Consider the following 19,860-nt stretch of genomic DNA (forward strand, 5'->3'; position numbering starts at 1 on the left):
AATTTATTCTGTGAGAACCTAGAGTTGTGTTTCCTGGGTTCCTGTTACATATAGAGGTGGTAAAATGTCTGAAACTGGCAAGGGGTAGTATTTTGAACATTCCCTTGCCTAGGCAAGAACAGGATCTTTTAATGGGAGACACTTTCAAATGGGGAACTTTTAAGTAGCCTAAAAATGACTTAAAGGACCTCCATATCATCACTTAATACTTAAGTTTCTTAGAGATTGATTGAAAGCAGAACCAACTTCAGAATAAGTGGTTTTGTCACTTGGAAATGAAAAAAGTAATGACCACTAGTAAAATAAGGAGCCAATTACTATGGGAGGAAGGAATGGCGTTATCTTTCAGCGATTCATACAACCTACAAAATTGAGTCAGATGCAGTCCTTATTCCTTTTTGCCTAAGAAATAGTCTTCATTTCTGGGAAAAATAAGTTTTGAAGTTGGGTTAGTATAGCTATTTTAATTCAAATAGCACATTGCTCTGGTTGCTTTTTTATTGAAAAGGCCTACTGTTTTTTGGTTTTAAATACTCCATTTATCAGTTTCTTTAAAAGAATAGACCTGCTTGGGAGCGGTGTTTCCTTTATATGGCCTACCTGTGCCTTATATTAGAGGATGTAGATTAAGCTGGGAGATAAATTCAGGAGTGCCGTATTTATTCTGGTGTAATGTTTTAAAGTTTACTTGGCTTTTAGGTTGATTTCAAAAGGACCAAGAATGGAACTAGAATTTTACAAGTATGGGAATATCAGTTTTTGGTTACCTAGTGAAAATAACTTGTAAGAATCAACTACAGTTAGAACCCTAATTGATGTAAATCTATCTGTAGAACAGTCATTTTGCATAGAAAGGGATTATAGAGCTAGTTGGAAAGGATCAACTCTGAAGCCATACTATCTGCTGTCAAGTACAAGTGATTTGGGACAAGTTACTTAGCTTTGTATTTTATTTTATTTTCCTTTGTAATCAAAATAACATCTACATTAACTGGTAGTTGTGACAACTGAGTTAAAGCATTTTAAAACTGCATGTACTAATGCACTTAACTGTTGATGCTGCTGTAATCATTAATGATCCATCAACTGAAATATTACCTTAATAACTTAACCCCAACCCTATCACTTTCTGACATCTACTTTGCCTTTTTTACTATGTGAAAGGAGTAGTCATGACCAATGAAAGTGCCAGACACTGACAGATGAGAGGGGAGGGCAAGAGACATGGACCTCAAAGAAATGTCTCTAAAGTAGTCAGTAGTGTCTGTCACTAGACCCCTGTGTGTCAGTGTTTTGAAAAGGAATTAATATTTCATTTTTTTTTTTGTACAACTACAAGAGTAATGAGTATTTCTGATTTAGATAATGCAAAATGGAATTTATAAAAGCCCTATGGCCTAGAAATAATTGTTAGCATTTTGGTTTACTTCCACTTTTTTATAAATTTATGATTTATAAGAGTGGGAGAGCCCTATCCAGCCTCTTGTAACTGGCTGTTTTCCTTGCCAAATATTGTTATACATGTTTTAAAAGATCACCTATTATGTTTTTCATCAATTCTATGAGCCATCCCAATTTCAGGCATGTTAAAATGTGGGGGAAAAAAGTGCATCATGGAACACATAGATGGTATACTGCAGTTTAATTAGCATTGTTTTTCCTACCCAAAACATAAAATGTTGAAGTCTTGAAATTCATTCTTTCATTGTATAGGTATATCTTGATTTAACTAAGTCCCTACTGAAGGGCATTTTAGATTTTTTCCCCCTAGAATAATGCTGTGATGAATCCTGTTTTCCATTTAGAATGTTTATACTTTTCCTTAGGGCTACACTGCTAAAAGTAGAGTTGCTTATACAGATTTTATTGAATATTGCCAACTGCCCTCCAGAAAGGGGACACTTAATACTAAAACAAGCTGATTTTTTTTCTTTAATCTTTGCTAATCCAGTAAGTGAAAAATGGTATCTTAATTAACATTTTTTATTACAAGTGATTGGTTTTTTCATGCTTATTGGGCATATATTTGTATTTTATGAGTTGCCCATTTATAGTCCATTTTTCTTTGAAGTGATGGCCTTTTTCATATTTATCTGTAAGAGTTTATTAAGAAAGCTCTTTTGGGCATATGTTGCAAATATTGTTTATGTGTGCGTGCATGCATGCATGTGTATGAGTTTTGCAAGGTTTTTAATCTATTGGAAATTTATTCTGGTGTAGGCTGTGATGTAAAGGTCTTTTTCCCCATTGGTCAGTTAGCCAATTGATTGAATTGCCTGTCTTAGTGGGAAGGAGAAGCTGTTCTGCTCTCTTATTCCAGAAGGTGCTTCAGTCATGAGGGTTCAGCTATCATCCTTTCACAAGGGTGGATAATGTGAACATCCAGGCTAGGAAAAGGAAAACAGGACTCCCTTGGGGGGCTTGAGCCTCCAAATTAGGACACTTGACAACTGCATCAGGTGAAAGAAAAGGACAGAACCCATGGAGAAAAACCAGGAATGCATGGGGAGCTGAATATAATAAAAAGTACCTAACTTGGCATGTCATTCACTGGCCTCAGGGAATTGATGAGTTGTTACTTCAGCCACAACCTAATAGTTGTAGGCTCTTAATGGAAGCAGAGAAAGTGGGTCATGATGGAGGGAAGAAGTTGGTAAAGGTAAAGGAAAAAAAACAAACGAGATGATAGTCGTTTTACTTTCCTAATGCTTCTAAGGAAGATGGAGGCTGAGGAAATCTGGTTTCTGGGTAAGAGGACTCTTTCAAGGATCAATTCATGCTAAGGATTTCTATCTCTACACGGTAATGGGTGGTGGAGATTCTGATGAATTAAGAAGGAACTCCGGGACACTCTATAGTCATTTAGGTCCCATTTGATGTTTCAGTAGAGTGGAGAATTCTGGATTGGCTTTAGGGTGTGTATCAGGAGTGAAGATTTAAAATCACTGCTAATTTTCCTAAGGACGAAAGCCTGGCTATATGAATTGTGGTGAACTCCCACCTAGTCCTGGTAAACATGACAACCAGATTTTGGGGATTTGACTTTGTGGGAGTAGGGGTAATAGTGAAAATTACTTGGTGCAAGGGCAGAACGAGATTACCCATCCTCTGTCATTCATGGAAAGAGGACACTGGCAGTGTGAGCTCAGATTGTCTTTAAAATAAACACCTCTACACCTCTGTGATTGTGGAATGGGGGTTGGGGATGGAGAGGAACAAATACAAACTCTATTGTCCCAATGAAGAGGAAGCAGTCACCGACTTCCAGAGCAGAAGGAACAAAATGAAAGGCGGTGGGTGGCATCTTTTACTTTTCACTGAGAGCCTACTATAAACCATGCATGGTGCTCCTGCTTTCAAGTTTCTATCCAGGAGAGGAAGAAAGTGCTATGGAGAGCATGCTATGGGAGCAGAGGAGGGGAATCTGCCTCAGCCTAAGGGAGTCCAGGAAGGCTTCTAAGATTTTATACTTAACTTTTTTTTAAGGAAGACATGAGGAATGCAGTTTCACCTGGGGCTTTAAGAAGGGAAAAAGTAGGGGATAAAAGAGAGACTGGGAGTTGGGTGTTGGGGAGAAGGGGGGAGGGGAAAGAGTGACAAAGAATATCAGATGAATATCAAGTAATTAAAAGGAAACCAAAGGTAGGTGAAACAGGTATTGCAAGAAAGCAGTCAAGTCAGCGTTCTATATCAGGAGGTAATAGGTTGGTCTGCTTCTGAGGAGGTGGTTTTGTTATGGTCCATGGCAAAGTCAAACGAGGGACACTGCATCCTGGGTGCAGATAAGGCAAAGGAACCGCAGTCAAAGGAACCGTAGTGTGGACAGAAATGTAAGAAACCTTGGGAGGACTAAATATGCTGGAATGACAGGAAATAAGGATGAAAAAAGGCTTCAACATGAACAAGAAAAGCAAATGTTCATCAACCTCTCAACTTCTGAGGGAAATCTTACAAACCAAAAGGCTAAGAACATTTTTTATGCAAGACCAGACTAAATCATTATGAACACAATTTGCTGGGTTTGGGAAGAAGTACAAATTTCTAAGAAATCCTTTTTGTTTAATGAAAATCCAAAGGACAGTGTAGAAACCATTTAATTAGGGTGAAGGGTAGGGGTTAAGACCCCAGGTTTGGACAGGGATTTAAGAAAATATTTGTGGACTTAACCTATTTGGGGAGGGCACTCTGAATGAGAGAATAGCTATTAGCAGTTTGGACCAGGACTTCCCCCACCAGCTTGCAAAAGTGTCTAGTGAAGTGGTAGAGACAGAGATGAGCAGAGAGTGACAAGCCAGAGAGCACAGCTTTCAAGGTATGAAACATGGGTCGTGTTCCAAGTTCATGCGTGGAAAAGAATTATCTTCCAGGCTCAAATTGAGCTGAGAACCAGCTCAGAGTCTTCATAAGGAAGGAAACAGAATGGCTTTGGGAGCAGGGGACAATTTGTGAGTCAAGGTTGTAGACTCTGAGATAGCCCTGTTCTGTGGGTAGCAACTGCTGCAGTCAAGAAAAAAGAGGTCAGAGAGTCTTTGGCTCATCCCTTTCCAAGATATCTGAGTCCAGAGAGGGGCAGTTTCTTTGAGGAAACGCTTGTCCTATAGTGTGTTTACAATAACACTCCACCATAAGCTCTTGATGTGTTGTGTGAGGGTGAAGGCAAAATAAAACCACAATAAATTAGGAAAATTAGGAAAAAGGTATTCTTAGGCTTCCACAAATGACAGTCATGACCATCTTGGGGACCCTTCTATAGTGTTCACCCATATCTTACATGCCATCCTTAAAAACTGGTCGATTTGTTTTGAAGGCTCCCTTATATTTCTCACTGATGTAGCCACCAGCTAGAGCTGTGCTGTTCAATAAAGTAGCCACTAGCCATGTGTGGCTATTTAATTTCAATCAAAATTCAGTTCCTCAGTCACGCTAGACCCAGTCCATGTAGCTATGGAGAGGCCAGATGTAGAACACTTCTATCTCAAAGTTATATTGGACAGTACTGATCTAGAGCAATAAGGGCTGGTATGCAGGAGAAGGTTTATAAATATTGTTGCAGAATGGTCCTCTGGACTGTAAGAGTTTTGGTTTTGCCTCTCCTTTCCCTTTCTTGCCAATCTAGCCAAGAAATTTGCTAGGAACCCAGATTGGAATCTAGGTCCACAGTAGAGGATGTAATGTTAAGGCTCCGGGGAAGGCAAGAGGAGGTATCTGTGTGAAGGCTAGCTCAGTTCCTGAGCTACCATGAACTAGCTTGCCTGCCCTCCAGCTGCAACCAAACCTGATGGTAGCACCCAGAGAGGGATCCAGGAGTAGGTGATTTTATCCCTTCTGGAGAGGCTGGGTAGATGGGACTTGCTGAACTGGTTGCGGGGCACCTTGGCTTTCCAGACTTCAAGCCTCACCAGTCAGAGCATGAGGGAGCCACATCCCATCTTTAACCGATCCAGAGTCAGCTTCCCACTACAAGGGAAGGTGAATGGGTGAAGAGAGCTTGAGGGGAAAACAGAGAGAGAGATGTGCTGAGGCTCCAATTCTTCCAGAGGGTCACTGATAGGAGTTTCATGTGAAGGGAGATAATCTATTTTGGAGGGCAAGTAGCCCTCATGGGTGGGAGGGTAATCCCCTGGGAAGACTGTCGAGGGGCTGGCTGGCTTTCCAAGCTTTGAGTCAGAGCCCCTGCTCCCCAGCACTTTGTATAGATCCACTAGTTGTCCTGTCTCAGCTGTGAGGGCTCGTGGAGGTGGTGGGCTTGAGGCACCGTACCCTGTGTCTTTCTCAGAGGTATAGTGACTTTGGACTCCTTGTCCCTTTTTTGGCCTGTTGAGGCGATGGGGATGCCTGATGACTGGGGCCACTTGATGAAGGACTTCACTGATAACCAGGGTATCAGGTTCTTCAGGAGTGGGCCAAACTGTCAGGAGTCTGTCCAAGGGCAGCTGTGTCCTCTGAAAGAAAAAGGAAGAGATTTGTATTGCTGTGTAAGGAACCTTGAAATTTGACTTCTCCAGTGTTCTCAAATGCCTCACAGCCTGCATTGCCTACTCTGCTGGAGGTGGGAGTGGATCCTTGACTTCGTGAGGTTGAGTTAAGAGAAGCAGAAAGTCAGGAGTCAGGGACTTTCTTTCCAACCCCAGCCAGTAATTCACTACCCTCAACCTTAACCAGACTGTCTAAAGTGAGTCAAATTGTGTTACCTGCTTTTCCTCTAGGATAGAGGGCACGGTCTGTCTAGAGGCGGAGTTGGGGAAGACATAGTACACAAGCGATGAGGTCACACTTCAGCTGAGTCCGGAAAGATGTGTAGTATTTTCCAGATGGGGAGGTGGCAGGCCAGGAGGACTATTGTATTCTGGAACCTGCTAGTTATTTCTTACTGCAGGCAAACTGAGGCTTTGGAACTAGGAGGGGATCACATTTTGAATGGCCTTTAAGGGATGTTGAGGAGTTGATGTTTGTCTGAAAGGTTTTAGGCAGGGTAATAAGCTTATTAGATCTGCTTTTCAGATGCCTCTGGAATAACTTTTTGGCAGAATTCCTTTTCTCCCTATCACTAATTTCTCTCACTTCCTCTCTCTTTCCTATGCCTTGAACATCTAGTGAAATTACCAGCTTATATTGCTTCCCTTTCTATAGTTATTCCCTGGATCCAATGTTTCACCACCTTAATGTTTCTTTTAATAGGATTTAATTAGTCTTTCTCAGTCTCTCCTTAGATCATACAAACTACTTTACCTTGCCCGAATGCACAATCTTTCTAAAGCGGAGCTCCAAACCCTTTAATGATTTGCACTTAAATATACAGCAAATTTTCAATATCTTAGCCTAGCCATCAAGTTCTTGCACAGTTGCCTTCCTCGACTTCCACCCCCACTCCCCACCCCCAACCTGTTTCTCTTCAGAAACTGCCATTTCAGTCACACTATCGTGGTCTTTACTAAACACACTTTGTTGTTCTCAGTTCTACCACCACACTTTTGCTTCCACTGCATCTCAACTCTACTTATGTATGCCCCACCATCTTCTGTGTGAAGCCTTCCTCTTTCAAATTAGCCACTAGTGACCATTCCTTACACTGAACTCCTGCAACAGTGAAGAAACCACCCACTTGGGTCTTGGCACATGATGCTTTGTACTGTCACTTCTTTTACATGTCTATAATCCGTGTACAGAAAGTGTATCTTAAGGAAGGAAGAGTAGCACAACAAAAATTAGCCTTCGGATAGGAAAAACCCTGGGTACTAGTCCCAACTCTATGGAGTCGGAAAACTCGACCTCTCTGGGCCTTAGCTTCCTCTTGCCAAATGACAAATTGTGCAAGAGGGTTTTGGTCTGGATTGTTCTCTGACATTTCCCCAGCTCTATATGCCCCCCACTGCCTTGAATATGACAAGTGTCCAGAAAGTGAACAATGCTGCTGTCTCAGGACAGACTTCCAGAGTCTTCTAGAGGGCCCAGCTGAGTTAGAGGGTATGTATACACGTTTCTTTTTTGGGAGTCTGGTCTTTGCTGATTGCTACACAAACTGGCCCAGCAAGTTGGTATGCTTTGGAAAGCAGAACTGCCAAAGCACTCCCACTACAGATGTGGGAAAGATTTTGCAGGGTGTGGAAATGGCTTGTTTTCACAAGGTGAGGTGTTTGCTGTGCCGTCTTTAAAGCTCTGGCAATACTGAGAGAGGCTTTTACAAAGCAGGACCTCTGGCTGACAAGTCCTAGAGAGAACCGTCCTAAACCACTTTTGGTTCAGGCATCTCATGGACGCTATTTAAAGTTTTTACAAGCTCAAAATGGATAATATCCCAATAATCCCCTTTATGATTTGGCCTTTTTCTTCAGAGCTTTAAGATGTGGTTTTGCAGCCACATCTTAGGAAATGGTAGGGAGATGTAAGGCCTGAAAGCTCAAAGCACATTTTGCTGGAGGTGAAGGACAGACTATTGTGTTTCTGTTTACTGCCTCAGCCTAGCACCAGAAGAGCAGTCTGGTTCTTTAAAAACAATCTACCCACTTCAAGGGTCAAGCCACATGGATTCCTTTATCTTGGAGGCCATGTTTAAGCTACTTAATTTTTTTTTTAAATTTTCTAATTCATTGGTTATTTTTGAAAAATAAATATTTGCACATATTTTTTCTAACAAAAGGTTCAAAGGGAATATGCAATGAAAATTAAGTGGCTCTCATATGCCCATCCCCCTCAAGAGAGGCAACCAGCATAATCAGTTTCATATGCATCATATGTATACTTCCAGAAATATCCTGTGTACATATTGGGGATGTGTGTGTGTGTGTGTGTGTGTTTGTGTGTGTGTAAAATCTCCCTCATTTTTGTACACATGGCAACCCACATACACAAGTGTTATAAACTTGGCTTTTTCACTTAAAGTATCTTGGAGATCTTGAGGCACACAGAGATCTATCTCAAGCTGTTCAACAGTTGTGTAATACCCTGTTGTGTGGATGTACCCAAAATGTGTAATCTGCCCTTCAGGTGGACCTTTACATTGTACCCAATTTTTTGCTTTTATTTATAATGCTGCAATGAACATACTTACATACAACTGTGGGCATGTGTGTAGCAGTTTCTGTTTTACCTGTTATTTTCCCTCATTGTGCATCTTTCTCAACATTTCTTCTAGACTTTTTATGGGCCTTGCAGTGGCTCCCTGTGCCTCTCCATCCTCTGATGACCAGGCAGAGGCATACAGAGCCCATGACACCAAAGTTACCAGCTTGGGAGGCAGGTGTCTGCAACTGACCCAGAGCTGCCTCCCCCTGTGCTATTTCAGGCTTTTGGGACATGGGACTGTGGAATCATAGCATGAGAAGAGACCTTAAAACTTAGCTGGTTCAACTCCAAGAACTTGAATCCCCTCTAACACTCACACTGGCATCCATCCTTCTAAGGCTCTACAACTTATCGAGTGCTTTCCTTAGGTCATCACAAAATTGCCACTGAACAAGGGTCATTGTGTGAACACTTCCTTATTTGGTCTGCTCAGTTTGGTGGTGTTGACCTCTAGAAACAGTCCCCTCACCCTGTGCTGAAAGATCTTTTAGAACATACAGTATGTTGGTGGATAGCACATGTCTGCAGTTGGCCTACTTGAATGTGAATCTAGGATCCATCATTTACTAGCTGACTAATGTTGGGCAAGTTATTTATTCCTCTGTGCCTCAGTTTTCCTATCTAAAAACAGGATGAGTGAAGCCTCATAAAGCTGTTGTATAGATTAAATATTAATACATGCAAAAATTTTAAAACAGTGCCTGATGATATATAGAAAATTATATCTATATGTGCAATTATTATGTAAACTCATATATGTTTTGGCTGTGGTTATTACTGTTCTTGCTGTTGTGACTTAACAGGGACAAAATCCCTTAATTAAAGTATGAGTCTTCCTGGGAAGAAAGTAAATGATTTTTGCCTTTTATGATCCATGTGCTTTACATGTCATCTTATTTAAGCCTCACAACAGTAAACAAGGTAGGTATTGTCAGTTTCTTTTTTACAGACAATCAAACTAGGGCTCAGATACTTGGGCAAATTGCCCAAGGGTCATATACAACATAAGTGGCAGAGGCAGGGTGTGCACCAGACCTGATTCTAAAGGGACTAAACTGCAGTGACTTACATTCCTTCTGAGACAGATATGGCTGTGACTCATTCTTTCCCTAAGCAGAGAGTGGGAATGCTGGCTTCTGGCCTGGAGAAGGGTTGGATGAAGAATGCACTGGGTAACGGAAGGGAAAAATCTTGGAGGAGAAGGGTTGTGACTTTTGAGAAAGGGAGCCTGGAAGCCTTTGGCTGCCCCAGACTATGGGAAGAATATTGGTATACTGCTTCCCTCCCATATTGCTCCCCTTAAATGCATAAAGGCTTGCTCCATATTCAGATTCTTTCAACTTCCAGACCCTTCCACCAGAGATGGATCATGTTGGCCACCTGTGAGCTTGTTTTCACCTCCTTAGACTACACTGCAGCAGCTCCCTTCTCTTCCTTTACTCTCAGCTCTCTCCTCTGCCACCTGAGTGCCTCTCCTTCTTTAAAACCTTTTCCTTGCAGAACGGTATGATTTACTGGCTTCCTGCCAAAACCAAAACAGTTCGGATTCTATTTATCCAATCTGTGCTCAGCAGGACTCGGAAAGTCATGGTAAAACCAGTGCTCTTGAATGACTCAATGCTCAGACTAATGATTGGAAAATGGCAAAAATACTTGCTTTCTTTTTTCTTTTGAAATAAGTTGAGGTGACAAGGGGAATGTAAGGTATTCCATTTTAGTCTTTTGGTCATAAGCTTCATAAAATTCTTGTGCATGTGTTGCTCTTGAGTCCAGGAAGAAAGCTGAGGGTGATGACTCAGATGGTAACTCAGCATAAGTGACTTCAGTTTATCCACAGGGTCTGAGGATTTGGGTTTCCTTCTAAAAACGGGAAGGTCAGATGCAGTGGTTACAGTACCCCATCGACTAACCACTATGGTTTTATACCTTACCTCCACAATGGGATAGTTTTTGGCCCAAGTGCAATTTGCTGGGTCTGGAATTTCTCTGCTGTACCACCGAGGTCTGAGGGCCGAAAGGAGAACTAATGCCCTATAGAAAAAGAAAACAATGACATCTTTTTCAATGTACACATGGTGGCATGGAAGCACAGGTTCTTAGGGTAGTGCTTTCAGTCTATAAGATGCTTTTGCATGCGAATGAGTAAACTATAAACAGTAAAGGAGAAAAATGATGCTTTATCCAAGGCTGGAGTAGTTTTCTGTGAAGTCTGGATTGATAATAAGGAGTCATGGTTAAAACACTTGGGGTTTGCTAGATAAACTTCTGTAACTACCACTCAATGCATCGTTTAGCTATCTATCACTCTCCATCCATGCATTCATTCAATAAACATTGATCGAACACCTAATATGACCAGTGCGATGTGTAGGGGATAGAACAGCAAATGAAAACACATGGTCCCTGTGCTTAGGAAGCTTATGTTTAGCTAATTAGAATGTTTACAAAGAGTTTGTAATGACAGAAATTTTTATGCTAAAAGTGAACAAAATGATATAAATAGCTTGAACATAACTATTTTAAAAAAAGCACTAAGAAAAATTATCATAGGGAAATGCATCCAAACCATTAATAGTGGTTGTGTTTAAAGATGGGAGGAAATATGGGTCTTTTTTTCTATCTCTTTGGTTTTTTTGAAAATATTTAAAAATGAATATAGATTATTTTTATGATGTGGAAGGAAAAAAATCCTGAAAGTGCTTCTTTATAGGTACATGTGACTTAAATATTTTGAATACTTTTTAAAAGTTCAAGACCAAAAGGAGACATTTTTTAAAGACACACAAGGCTGGCTTTAATAAGCTTTGATGTTTAATGAGAAAGGTGTTAAATTTGAAGCCAGCGACATGGCCGTGTAACTAATTTCTCTCTAAGGAAATGTGAGCAGAGGTGCTGTGGCCTAGAACAGACCATCCAGATAAGGACAATGTCCAAGGAATGGTGAGCCAATAAGACAGAAGAATTGTGGGCCCCTGAAAGACTGTGTGGAGCACAGCTGCCCACCAACTTGGATACCTCACCACAGGACTATTATATGAGGGAGAAATACACTTCTATTTCATTTAAACATCTGTATTTGTGCCTCTTTGTTGGGTTAGCCTTTATCCTAACTGATACTATTACCCTGAAGAAGATGTGTGTGATCCTGGTTGACTGTTTTTGAGCTGAACTTTTGCAAAGCCTACCTGAAGAGAGCTGTTGCTTGAAAGTATCTATCACACATTGGATCCTCCATAAAAATTAGTAAAGCCTTTCAGACATGTTCAATGGCTAGTAAATTGACTTTGAGTTAGTTTTATTTTGACAACTCTTCTATTACCTTACATAGCGTCTGAAGAAAGCTTTGTATTGAGTATCTCATTTTAAAATATTCTGTTTATAAAGTGGTACATGTTTACTAAAGAAATCTTAGGAAATACAATTAAGTAGAACTAAAATCATCTATGATCCTCACCCCTGATATAACCACTATTAATATTTTGGTGTATATTTTTGGGGCAGAGAATGCTAATTGCTACCCAAAACCCATTTTCCCCCCTTCTTTTGGAAAAGGACCCAGATTTATTGGTGCAATAATGAGCCCAGCTAAAAGACCAGAATTCCCAGCCTTCCATGCCTCACCAAGTTCCGGCCAGTAAGACGTGAACCGAAGTGTCAAGTGTGACTTCTTGAAGGCTCTTGAAAGGGAAGTGTAGGTACCTTCCTTCTTTTTTCCTATACTTGTATGATGCAGGCTTTTGGTTGTAGTTCCTTAGCCATTGGACCACGAGTGAATTTGAGGATGGAAGTCAATGTAGGATGGTGGAGCAGAAAGACTAGGTCCCCAATGACTATATAGCTACCATACCAGCCTTTTACCTGACTTTATTTCCTTTACCTGAGTGAGAAATTGTTAGCTAATTTGTCATATTATTTTGGCTTTTTGACTATACAACAAAATTTAATATTGATCTATCCTGTGTGCATATCCTGTGTGTGTGTGTGTGTGTGTGTGTGTGTGTGTGTGTACGCTATTTTTAAAATGTAAAGGTATACTGTTTGGCAACCTGCTTTTCTTTTTTCTTATGTAACATAGCAATTATCTTTACATGTCATTTCATTTTCTTCTACATCATCTTTAATGAATGCACAATATACTATAGTATGAGATATATCGTGATTTATTCAACCAATCCCATATCATTGGGCATTTAGGCTGTTTTGATCTTTTTTCCTTTTAAGAACAATATTTTAGTGAACATGTTATCCCTAAGTATCCACATACACTTATCATATAATAAATTTCTGGTTAGGAATTGCTGGGTCAAAAGGTTTAGTATTTTGAAACTTTTGTCACCCAGAAAGATTGACCAAATTTAGCCTTCCACCAGCAATGTATGAGAGTGTTCATTTCCCCGACCCTCAGCAGCAACAGCTATTATTGTTTAAAAGCGTACATTTACCAAATTGGCAGGTACAATTAACTCACTTTTGCCGGAAGTGACGCACTGAGAAAATGCCCACCGTGATGATAGCAATGCAAATGCTTGGTGCCAAAAATGCGTTCCAATTGGCTTTACCTGAAAAATAGGCAAATTCTGTGATTGAATTGTCTTCGACAAACATTTCAGAATACTGACCTCTGTGTGAACTCTCTGGGCCCTACCTACAGCTCCTGGTGGCTGGGCTCATGACCAAGACCAACTCATTTATGTCCATTCAGTTACAGAGAGGGGGCTCTAAGTGGATGATTCTATGTCTCTAGGGAGGAGGGCAGAGGAAGCAAGGTGCAATACACAAAGCACTCATTGTGAATTGGGAGCCCTGAGTTCTAGTCCTGGTTCTGCCACTAATAGATGTGTGATTTTTAATCTCAATTACTTAAACTATAGTATTTGTATGATGATATCTACCTTGCAGGTTGTTTTGAGACTTACAGATGGTATATTTAAAGCACATAGCAGTGTATCGGAACAAAGGAAGCCCTCAAGGAATGGTAGCTATAATTTTTCCAAACCATTTGATAGGCCATCTCTCTAACTAGGGTCTTTGAAATTGTTCCTATTCCTTCCTATGAAAAGGAAGCATTTCACTGCTTATTGGAATCGCTCATTAATTCAGCCAACATTTTTGAGTACTTACCAGGTACCAGGCCCTGTTAGGTGCTGGGATGCAAAGATGAATAGGACAGTGGCTCTGCTATCTTAGGAAGTCATGAACATAACACAGGAGACAGACGTATAAACATGTAAACAATAAACCACAATGCTATGGGATTCATGCAAAAACCAGGGTATGCATGAGGCAATGTGGTTGAGGAAAGCATGGGAAGATGCCATATGAGCAGCTCAGGAAGATTTCACAAAAGACATGTCAAAAGTTTAGAGCTGAAGGATGGATAGAAGGTGGCTAAGCAGACAAATCAGGGAAGAGCAGACAAAGAGAACAACGCAAAGGAGGAAAGAGTACAACATTTTGAGGAACTGCAGGTTATCTGGTTTTGTTTTAGTGCATAGAATGATGAGATGAGTGGGCAGGGGGCAAACAGGGTCAGATCATACAGGACCTGTAACTCAGGAGTCTGGATTCTAGCTTGAAGGCTCTGGGGAAACAAATGAAAGGTTACAAGAGGCAGAATGTCAAGAACACATGTCTTGCAGAAAGATTCTTCTGGTCAAGTGAAGGAGATGCTGGGAGGATGACTAGAGGCAAAAGGCTCACCCCCTGTGAGGAGTGTATTCAGGGCTCCACAGGGGAATTAGTGGAGGCAGCTGTGCTAGTTTGAATGTATTATGTCCCCCAAAATGCCACTTTCTTTGATGTAATCTTGTGTGGCAAATGTATCAGTGTTGATTACATTGTAATTCTTTGAGTGTTTCCGTGGAGATGTGCCCTACCCAGCTGTGGGTGATGACTCTGATTGGATAATTTCCATGGAGGTGTTACCCTGCCCATTCAGGGTGGGTCTAAATTAAATCACTGGAGCCAAATAAATGAGCTTGACAAACAGAAGGAACTCAGTGCAGCTGAGAGTGACATTTTGAAGAGAAACTACAGCCAAGAGGGACACTTTGGAGAATGCACAGGAGCTGAGAAGAGAGGAGCTGCAGATGAGTGACAGTTTGAAGACAGCCATTGAAAGTAGACTTTTGCTCTGGAGAAGGTAAGAGAGGAAAAACACCCCAAGAGCACCTAAGAGTGACATTTGTGAGGAACTGCAGCCCAGAGAGGAACATCCTGGGAGAAAGCCACTTTGAAACCAGAACTCTGGAGCAGATGCCAGCCATGTGCCTTCCCAGCTAACAGAGGTTTTCCAGACGCCATTGGCCATCCTCCAGTGAAGGTACCCAATTGTTTACGCATTACCTTGGGCAGTTTATTTATGGCCTTAAGACTGTAACTGTGTAACCAAATAAACCTCCTTTACAAAAGACAATCCATTTCTGGTGTTTTGCATCCCGGCAGCATTAGCAAACTAGAACAGCAGCCTTGTTAACACTCCACACAGCAGAATCTGATGTTTCTTCCACATCCTGCCTTCCTTCCTGGGCAGTTGGGACAAGTTTGGAGTACCATGTATAGCAAGATGCTGAGACCCTAATCCACTTTCCATTTGCTCACAAGTTAACCTTCACCAGAGTGCTGGGGAGATGAGAAGAGGGCTTATCAATTTTCCCAGTAGAGAGATCCTGAATGATCAATTTGATGCTCTATGTCACAAAGCAAGACAGCTTGTTTTATGCTTGGAGCAAATGCAAAAGAGCTCTGCCAGATATAAGTGTCAGCTCGGCCAGTGGAAGGAAGCCTACATTAGCTGGATCACTTATTATACACTTAAATTAAATTAAATTAAATTTAAATAACTCAAATATGAGTTTGATTTGTAGTTCTGCCACTTAACAGCTCTATGACCTAGGGGAATCTCTTTTTACATTGGTTCCCTCACTTGTAAAAAGGCATAATAATCCCTCACTCCTTTATTCATTTCTTATTGAGTACCTGGTAGTATATGGACCAGGCACTTTACATGGTTGTGGTAAGAACTACATGAGCAAAGGTAGAAAAGGACTTAACGCAATGACTAAAATGTCATAACCACCTGATACGCAATAGATGCTGCTGTTATTGTTGATGTAATTCTCATCATTCATTGAGCAGTTATTTAATGAGCAAGTACTATGTGCTAGACACAGATATCAGTCCCTGTTTGGCTGAATGCAGAGTTTGGAGTGGGGTCAAATATGTAAACATAGAAGGAAATATCCACAAGTGCATTTGAAAAGGCTTCCTAGAGGAGGAAACATGTCTTGTGAGTTTTGAAAACTGAGTAGGCACTGTCTCCAAGCAGACAGTGAAGTGGGAGGAAACCCCAGGCAGAGGAAACAGTGAGGGCAAAGGTGTAGCAGCAAGAAAGAAATTCGGGAATTAAAATCTAACAATCTCCTTGTCAAATGTAGTGGGAGTGTATGTCTGTGAAAGAATCCAAGATGGGTTTGCCATCTTGAAAGTAGGTTCCTACCTTGCAGATAAAATTCCCTCTCATTTCCTTTGGGGCTTTCGCCAGCAGCTGTCAGAGCTGTCATCCACAGGACATATGTCACTCTGGGCTGCAGACTGTTTATAGGATGTGAATTTTGGGAGACCCTATAGGGAATTTCTAAAAAGGAGATAAAGATAAAGGACAAAAAACAAAACAAAATAAAACAAACAGGTATTAAAGGAAATATTTGAATATTGGCTTTAATGCTTCATTTGATTTGAAAGGAAAAAGCATATTTCTGTTTTAAAGATGTCCTAACTGATCAGTTCTTAAAACTTTAACAGGCCCTAGACAATCTTATATAGACAGGCCCCACTCCACAGCATATCAAACAAGTTAATTATTTTTTCTGTGATAAAATCTTTTGAATTTTTATCATTTTGCTTTTGAAATTGCTGAGCTGTAGTAATTCCTTTTATTTCCTATGACTGTAATGTTTTAGGCATTTATCAGGTATATTTGAGAATTCTTGGGGGGGGTGGGATTTCAAAGTACAAATTGTTTTCAAGGTATTGGATTATTAAGAAAGCTTAAGTTTAGCAAATAATGAAATAGACACAAGTAATATTTAATAATTTGATTTTGCACTTCTACTTTTGTAGGCTCTGGATACATGGCTTAAAGGGCTTAATATGATGGGTCTGCTTCAGCTGACAAAATCATTCAAAACTAGAGCATTGGTACTTGAATTAGATTTATTATGGCAGCCTTAAGCCTAGATTATCAGCTCCTTATGCTCTGAATATCCCTGAAGTTTTGAAGCAGGGAAGATTCTGTTTCTAGAGCAATGTGCTGAGAATGTCTTCCTCCCTGAAGAAACATGAATGCTAGTAACCTTTAGTAAATAGGCAATCTTCTCCTCGAGTGATTGGCTGCACATGAGTTTTGGAGTGACATCTCAAAAACTGGGGAAGATTGTAAAATCAAGGCCGGAACTTCAGCAGGAGCAACCTGCTAGCTTGCTGTGTAAGACTTGCTCCTGAGCTGGTGATGAATGTGAAAATCATAACTCAGCAATTTGTGCCTTAAACATCATATACTTGCGCAAAAACCCCAGGGAAATTCAGATGATGCCCCTGTTTGCTGTTTATTTTGACATTCACAAATATTTATTGAGTACCTACTTTGGACAAGGCACTGCGTATACAAAAGCACAGAATCTGCTTCAAAGAGTTTTTGTTCTAGTTAGGAAAACAAATCCCTTACACCCTTCCATCCCAGCTTAACTATCTGGTAAGCCACAAGCTGAAGCCTGTAATATTATCTCCATTCTACCCAATGAGGCTGAGGCCTGAGAAGATAATTTAACAGCTGTGGATATCAGAACAATCTCTGTATTTTACATCCTGTTGAGAAAAGTACCTTGTTGAAAATTTGCTATACTGCTCTAGCCTGGTAAACTTGCTTGTATAGACTTAAGTTATATGATTGAGCTAAAAAAAAAAACCCTTTCCCTTACTTCCTAAGGTAGAGGATTTAAAAATTAATTTTAGAGAGACCTTCTGCTCATTTTGCTGCAGCAAAAGACAGGCGAGCATCAGGGAGTCAACTGTCCAACTGCATCGTGCATCCTTAGCCGAGGGAGTGAGTAGGAACAGAAGGGAAGGGATTTGTATGATTAGCCGGGCTGAAAAAGTTTATGCATGCACATGCATATGCATATTTGAAGAACAAAAATAGAAAGTCTATTGAGGGGAGCAGTGAGGAAGGTGAGGGTGTCAGCGGACGGGCAGGTCAGCACAATAGGCTAAGGTGAGTAATGGGAGAATGAAGCCAAGAAGTCAAACAGGAAATTCTGGTCCTGCTGCCTCTGCCTGGGCTGTGATCTCTGACAGAGATAAAGAGCCCATTCAATCCCTGTGGTCTGAAACTTTAGGCTCAGGATGGTCAAATGACAAAGGCACCAGTTTAGGAAGATGTGATAGCTGCCAACCATCCATCAGGAAAAATAGCTGCACTGTTACCGAAAATGAGTTTTTACCTAAAAAGCCACATTTGTTTAACAAATTGTGGGGCAGTAGTTATTCGACAAATGCTGTATTTATGAAGCATCTACCACGTGCCCGGCACTAGTCTAGGTAAAGGGGAGACAATGGCGAGCAAAATCACGATGGTTTCTGCTTTTTGATGTTTGGAGTGTGTTGGAGAAGACAACCAAGCAGTGAAAAAGTTGAAAGTGTGCTCTAGTAGAGAAGTGCACTTGCTATTGTTGGAACCCAGCCATATCAACAAGCTTTCAGAGGAATAGTTGTACATCAGATTCACCTGTGGAATTTACTAAACTGCAATGCCTGGGCCCTACCCAGTTCTACATCTTTCCTTTTCTGCCCAGGCAGGGCTACGTGACTTTTTTTTTTTTAATTTTATTGTGACAAAATATATATAACATTAAGTTTGTCATCTTAACCATTTTTAAGTATACAGTTCAGTGGCATTAATTACATTCACAATGTTGTGCAACCATTACCACTATACAAAACTGTTTCATCATTCAAACAGAAACTCTGTACCTATTAAACAATAACTCCCCATTCTGTCCCCTCAGCCCCACTCCAAACCCTGGCAACCTCCAATCTTCTTTCTGTCTCTATGAATTTGCCTATTCTAGATACCCCATATAAGTAGAATCATACAATATTTGTCCATTTGTGTCTGGCTTATTTCATTCAGCACAATGCTCTCAAGGTTCATCCATGTTGTAGCGTATCAGAACCTCATTCCTTTTTATTGTTGAGTTGTATGAGAATATTGTTGAATATTCAGTTTAATATTCTGAATATTAAAACCTCATCAGATATATGATTTCAAAATATTTTATCCCATTCTGTAGGCTGCCTTTTTACTTTCTTGTTAATGTTCTGTGATGCACAAAAGTTTTTAATTTTGATGATGTCCAATTTATCTATTTTTTTCTTCTGTTGCTTGTGCTTTTGGTGTCATGTCTAAGACTCAATTGCCAAATCCAAAGTCATTAAGATTTAACCTATTGCTTCATGTAGGTTTTTTGTGGTTTTAGCTCTTATATTTAGGCTGTTGATTAATTTTGAGTCATTTTTCTGAATATGGTGTGGAAGAGGGACCCAACTTCATATTTTTTGCATATGGAAATCCAGTTTTGCCAGCACCGTTTGTTGAAGAGATTATTCTTTCCCTCCTTGAATGGGCTTGGCACCATTCTTGAACATCGAATAGCCATAGATGTTTGGGTAACGTCCTTCATTTTTGCTCTTACTGGATTCTGCATGAGCCTTGAGAATTGACTGCTGCCTGGCTGACAGTGCCAAAAGGCAAGAAAGATGGGGTGCCTTCCTCCTTGGAACTCCCTCCTTTTGCTGTTGTGGTGCCTCTCTCTCTCTTTCTCCGTGTCTTTCTCCCGCATACTCAAAACTGCTGCTCCTCCCATTACCCAGAAACTACCTCCATGAACTCACTAATGACTTTCTGGTTATCAAATGCCATGGGTAGTTGTCAGTCCTTTATTATGGCAGTTACATCACTTTTGGTACTTTTCCTTCTACCTCACCAGACTATGAGCTCTCCATGGATAGGAAGAGTTCTTATTCATCAGTAAGTGCTTACTGAATTAAATGGATAGTCAATCTGGACTGGTATAAAATAGGACTGTACATATGCCACTCCCTCCTCTTTTTACTTATTTAAAAATATTCTAACATAGGCTTTAGATTTGTCAGATTCATGACATTTTCTTGAACACAACAGGAGCAGTTTCAAGAATCATCTGATCATGTTAATCTTTCTGGTGGTAAATATGCATCTCA

General features: G+C 40.5%; 1 protein-coding gene across 1 annotated transcript in view; it reads right to left on the bottom strand.

Moving 5' to 3' along the window:
• Window positions 1-453: 453 nt before the first annotated feature.
• IL12RB2 (interleukin 12 receptor subunit beta 2) overlaps window positions 454-19,860 on the bottom strand; it is an 87,268-nt gene continuing 67,861 nt past the window's right edge. Inside the window, exons 13-16 of the mRNA XM_037826956.1 lie at window positions 16,061-16,198; window positions 13,031-13,121; window positions 10,494-10,593; window positions 454-5,942 (exon numbers count right to left, since the gene is read on the bottom strand). Coding sequence (XP_037682884.1) covers window positions 5,403-5,942; window positions 10,494-10,593; window positions 13,031-13,121; window positions 16,061-16,198 — 869 coding nt within the window. The 3' untranslated portion in view covers window positions 454-5,402. The remainder of the gene's footprint in view (window positions 5,943-10,493; window positions 10,594-13,030; window positions 13,122-16,060; window positions 16,199-19,860) is intronic.

The sequence above is a fragment of the Choloepus didactylus genome, chromosome 2 (assembly GCF_015220235.1).
Source record: "Choloepus didactylus isolate mChoDid1 chromosome 2, mChoDid1.pri, whole genome shotgun sequence".
Taxonomy (NCBI): domain Eukaryota; kingdom Metazoa; phylum Chordata; class Mammalia; order Pilosa; family Megalonychidae; genus Choloepus; species Choloepus didactylus.